The sequence below is a fragment of the Etheostoma cragini genome, chromosome 10 (assembly GCF_013103735.1).
Source record: "Etheostoma cragini isolate CJK2018 chromosome 10, CSU_Ecrag_1.0, whole genome shotgun sequence".
Lineage (NCBI taxonomy): Eukaryota > Metazoa > Chordata > Actinopteri > Perciformes > Percidae > Etheostoma > Etheostoma cragini.
The window spans coordinates 8,185,675-8,190,046 of NC_048416.1; the positions used below are offsets into that span (position 1 = coordinate 8,185,675).

At 38.3% G+C, this 4,372-nt stretch overlaps 1 protein-coding gene across 5 annotated transcripts in view; it reads left to right on the forward strand.

Moving 5' to 3' along the window:
• Positions 1 to 4,372, forward strand: part of LOC117952129 (histone-lysine N-methyltransferase, H3 lysine-36 specific-like) — a 16,196-nt gene that overhangs the window by 4,334 nt on the left and 7,490 nt on the right. For 2 of the 5 annotated variants that reach the window (XM_034884249.1, XM_034884252.1), the window contains exons 3-5: positions 611 to 749; positions 972 to 1,182; positions 1,476 to 1,598. In XM_034884249.1, coding sequence (XP_034740140.1) covers positions 611 to 749; positions 972 to 1,182; positions 1,476 to 1,598 — 473 coding nt within the window. Of the gene's footprint in view, positions 1 to 610; positions 750 to 971; positions 1,183 to 1,475; positions 1,599 to 4,251 lie in introns of those variants that run through there. The other 3 variants (XM_034884248.1, XM_034884250.1, XM_034884246.1) reach the window with 2 other exon arrangements.

Consider the following 4,372-nt stretch of genomic DNA (forward strand, 5'->3'; position numbering starts at 1 on the left):
ACAGCAGCCATGTCTCCCTCAGTCTTGCTCAAAGAGGTTTGTCAGTCCACTGTCAGTGTAGATTTAAACACAGGAAGTTCTTTAAATGACCTGAAACAATGCTAACCTACAGCTTGTGTATATGACTAAGATTAAGTATGGCTTGTGTGTTTTCTGTGTTTCCATGATCATGGTGTTTGAGGCCGGTGTTTAGCATATGAGGCCAACAGTGTGAACCAATACTTTAAGATATTAGACTTGTGTGTGTGTTTTTGTGTGGCCAGTGATGGTTTATAACAACAGAATGAAGCATACAAGGCCATACAGTAAAATATAGTATGTCACATCACAGTTTTGCATGATTTTAAATATTGGCTCATGACAAAAGCAGTTATAGGGTCAAATGTCACAATGTTTTCATGAGCTTATGCTTTTTCTCATCAAGGAAAATCAGTAAATATTGTGAATCTGTACAGTAATGTAAAGATATTTTATGAGTGAGTTAGCAGACCTTATGAATTTCACCTTTTTTCCGCATTGTCATTTTTATCACAGTTTAATTTTTTCTATCTAATTTCACTTTTTTATTACACTTGTTTTCATTAACTGTTGTTCATTTATTTATTGATAGGAAGAGGTGTGTTTGCATTGGAGCCAATTCATAAAGGTTCATTCCTTTTGGAGTACAGAGGAGTTTTGAAGAAGACTGAGAAGACTACTGCGTGGAATGAGTATACATACGTCTTCAAACATAAAGGAACGGAACATTGGTGTGTAAGCTGAATTGCAGGATGATATTGTTGATCAATAACGAAACCACACATGACCCTTGTTTCCACTATGGGGCCAAGTAGTGGCACCACGATGACTCGGTTGGCCCCCTAGTGCAAATGGCCCTCTGCAGACATTTCTGGGTAAAAGAAATGCTTGCCAATCATGTTCTTGCTTCTGAACCCCAATATTGATATCATTTTCAACTCCTTCTCCTGTAGCATTGATGCTTCAAGTGAAGATGGGACACTTGGCAGACTTGTGAATGATGCTGAAAAGCCAAATGCAAAAATGAAAAAAATAGAGGTGGATGGTGTACCCAGTCTTTGTTTGTTTGCCATTGTTGACATTGAGGAAGGGCAAGAAATAACCTATGACTACGGAGGAGAAAACCTGCCATGGCGTTCTTACCAAAGGCATCAAATATCCAAGGTAGAGTACATTTGACCAATTGAATCTATTTAAAAAATAATAATATAATTAATAGTATATAATAAGAAGACTGCGGCATTGCATAAGATCTTTCTCTCCGTCTCCTGTCTGTCCTCTATCCGTCCTCTGGGTCTCCTCTCTCTAATAGTGATATAATATAGATAATTTCTTGTGGGCCTGATACAGTTGAAGTGCAAGTCAGAAGTTTGATATGTCAGCTCAATGTCAAATTCAGTATTTCAGCAGCAGATGTTCTACATTGAAATAACTGCCATGTCTCCCTCTTTCATTCTCCTCTGGTTCACCCTTTTCCCCTCCATCAGCATACAGTAGAGAAACCTGTTCTCCACACACCAGTCGTCTCTCCATCTACAGGCGACATACCATTCCTCTCCTCCACAGTGCTCCCTGAAGAGGTTTGTCAGTACATTTGTTGGTGTAGCTTTAAGTGTTTTAACATGACGTGAAACAATGTTCACTTCCTGCTTCTGTATAGGATTTAGACTTGTTATGGTTCCATAACACTTGTTGTATGTTTTGTGTGCTTATTCATGGTGTTTGGGCCAATTTGCCACAGTAGCATTAGACCCGAAAGTACCATAGATCTCATAGTTACTGGAGATGTAATTCTTCCAGGACTGATGGGTTTTCTCTTTCCTCTTCTCTCTTGTTTATTCGTAATCTACTCTTTTATGACAGATGTTTTAGTAATGGCTGTGTGACCTTTGAGTGTTTTAATTGTAGTTTTGCTTTATTTTTCCACATGGAAATTTGGTTGGATAACAGCAGCAAGCCAAAAGGCCAGGGGGTCGCAATGATGGTAAGAAACCTTTATAAAAAAAAACATAATAGAGGAAGGATATCTTATAACCTTATAATAAGTTGTAAGTCATTTGAGGGGGATATAATACATAATTTACACAACCCAATTGTTTTCATTTTCATTATAATCTATTTAAGCTTTTGAAGAACAGAGAGGAAGGAAGAGAAGAAAGCAAGATAATTCAGGAGGAATGAGGAAGAGAGAGACTGGTAAGAATTGGCATAGCCGTTTTCTCTTTATTTTTTTGTCCTCAAACTTTTATCTTACTTTTCTTAAGATTTATTAGGTGGATTTTATTTATTTGCACTATGGACACTAGTGTAATTGTGTCTGCTCTGGCCTTACTACTGTTTTTCACGCTTATTACAGCCGTGTCTGGGGAGTCTGTGTACAGCCATGACACTATTCTTTACACCAGGGATCAATTGACGCTGCTTAACACAGCGGTGTTGTCTCAAGACAGGCCCAAAATCCCCCTGGGATATCAATTAATAATATTCAAATTTACATTCAAATTAAACTAGAATTTAATAAACAATAAAACCCCAACATTCCAGAGAAAAAAACATTCTGAAGATTTGAGCTGGCATTGCAAAGCTAGGTTTCAGCCCCCTAGAGGAAGTTATTGAAGTACAAAATTCTAATCTGTATTCACACAATAAATTTCAATGTGTTTTTTCTTATAGATTGCAAGACACATCGTGTTTTGAAAGAGAACTTGGGCTCATTTGAAAAATGCTCACTTTGCCGTGGGCCATTTTCTTCATTGAAGTGGTGGGGGCTAAGATGTGAAGGTTTGTATAAAAATTCTAAGATCGAAATGTTGCATTACACATGTACACTGTGTTTGCCTGTAGAAAGGCAATCCCCTCACAATCAACAGACTTAAAGTTGTTTTCAAAATAATAGCAAGAGTCGGTGGCTCGTGTCCGTGCGCTCAACTTCGCGTTGATGTGATGTATAAAGGAAATGTGTGCAGGACCTGGCGTACGCCCGGTTTTATACATGTGAATATTTTTGTGTGTAAGTACTTTCTTAATGCTTTGGTCATACGCCATCTTCTGGTATAAAAACTGTGAAATCTTTTTTACATGAGGCCCCTGGAGTTTATTAAAATAACACTTATCTGATGGTTTCTACTTTGCTGCTACTGCCCCAAACATTGTCGAAATCTGACGCGATGCACTGAGGAAAAATAACTAGTGGTCTACTAGCAACACTGGGTGAGATTTTGACGATGTTTACAGCAGTGGCGGTAGGAGCACAGTAGAGGCTGTGGTTTGGCGAGTTTCATCCCAAGACCAAAGCGAGGTGGCCAGGCACCACCACAGCTAAATCCCAGTGATGCTGTCTACCTGCTGTTCAACACGCTGTTGTGCAGCATCACAACAAGGGATCCATGTTGTTAAGTGGATGTGCCTGGCTATCTTGGTCAGGTCTCTGCGTGGAATGCACAAAAAAACAAAAACAGTAGCACTGACGAGCTGTACATGTCTTTGTATTACAACATTAATGCTAACCTTAGTATTTTGTGGTTTTAACAGTTTGCACCACTGTCTGGCATACATACTGCTTTCACTCCAAAGACAAAAGACTTTGGTAAGTAGTTTTTTTGGTAACCCTTTACTGGAAGCAGTATCCATTCGGTTTTCATGCCACCTACACCTACATAAGCACTAAGAACTGGCATAAACATATATTTATTGAACTGCTTTTCCAAAATAATTAAAGTGTTAGTTCAAATGGATTTTGTGTTAACAGTGAACTTAACAAAATGTATTCTCAAATTGATGTCACCAAAATAATTCTTTGACTGTGGACTCTCACAGATGCTGATACCTCTATTTTGATTCGTAAACAAAACACAAATTACATTTGAAATTGTATGAACTTTGAAAACATCCGTAAGCTGAAATATCCTAGCAGTCCACAATACCAAAGATGTAATGGCAGCATCCGCAGTGACTTGTCATTATTTGTTAAGCACGTTTAAAAAAAATTGCATTTCAATTATGAGTTATAGAATCAAATTTCACAAGGTTTTCACCATTGAGCAAAATGTAAATTTTGTGTGTCTGCTCAGTAAAAGTTCTAGCTAAATATGTTCAGATGATATTTGATGTGTGTGAGTTGGTAGATCAGCTCAATTTCAAATTCAGTATTTCAGCAGCAGATGTTATGCATTGAAATAACTGCCATGTCTCCCTCTTTCATTCTCCTCTGGTTCTCCCTTTTTTACCCTCCAGCCTATGGCTCCATGTACAGTAGAGAAACCTGTTCTCTACACAGCAGTCGTCTCTCCATCTACAGACCACTCAACAGTCGTCTCTCCATCTACAGACCACTCAACAGTCGTCTCTCCATCTA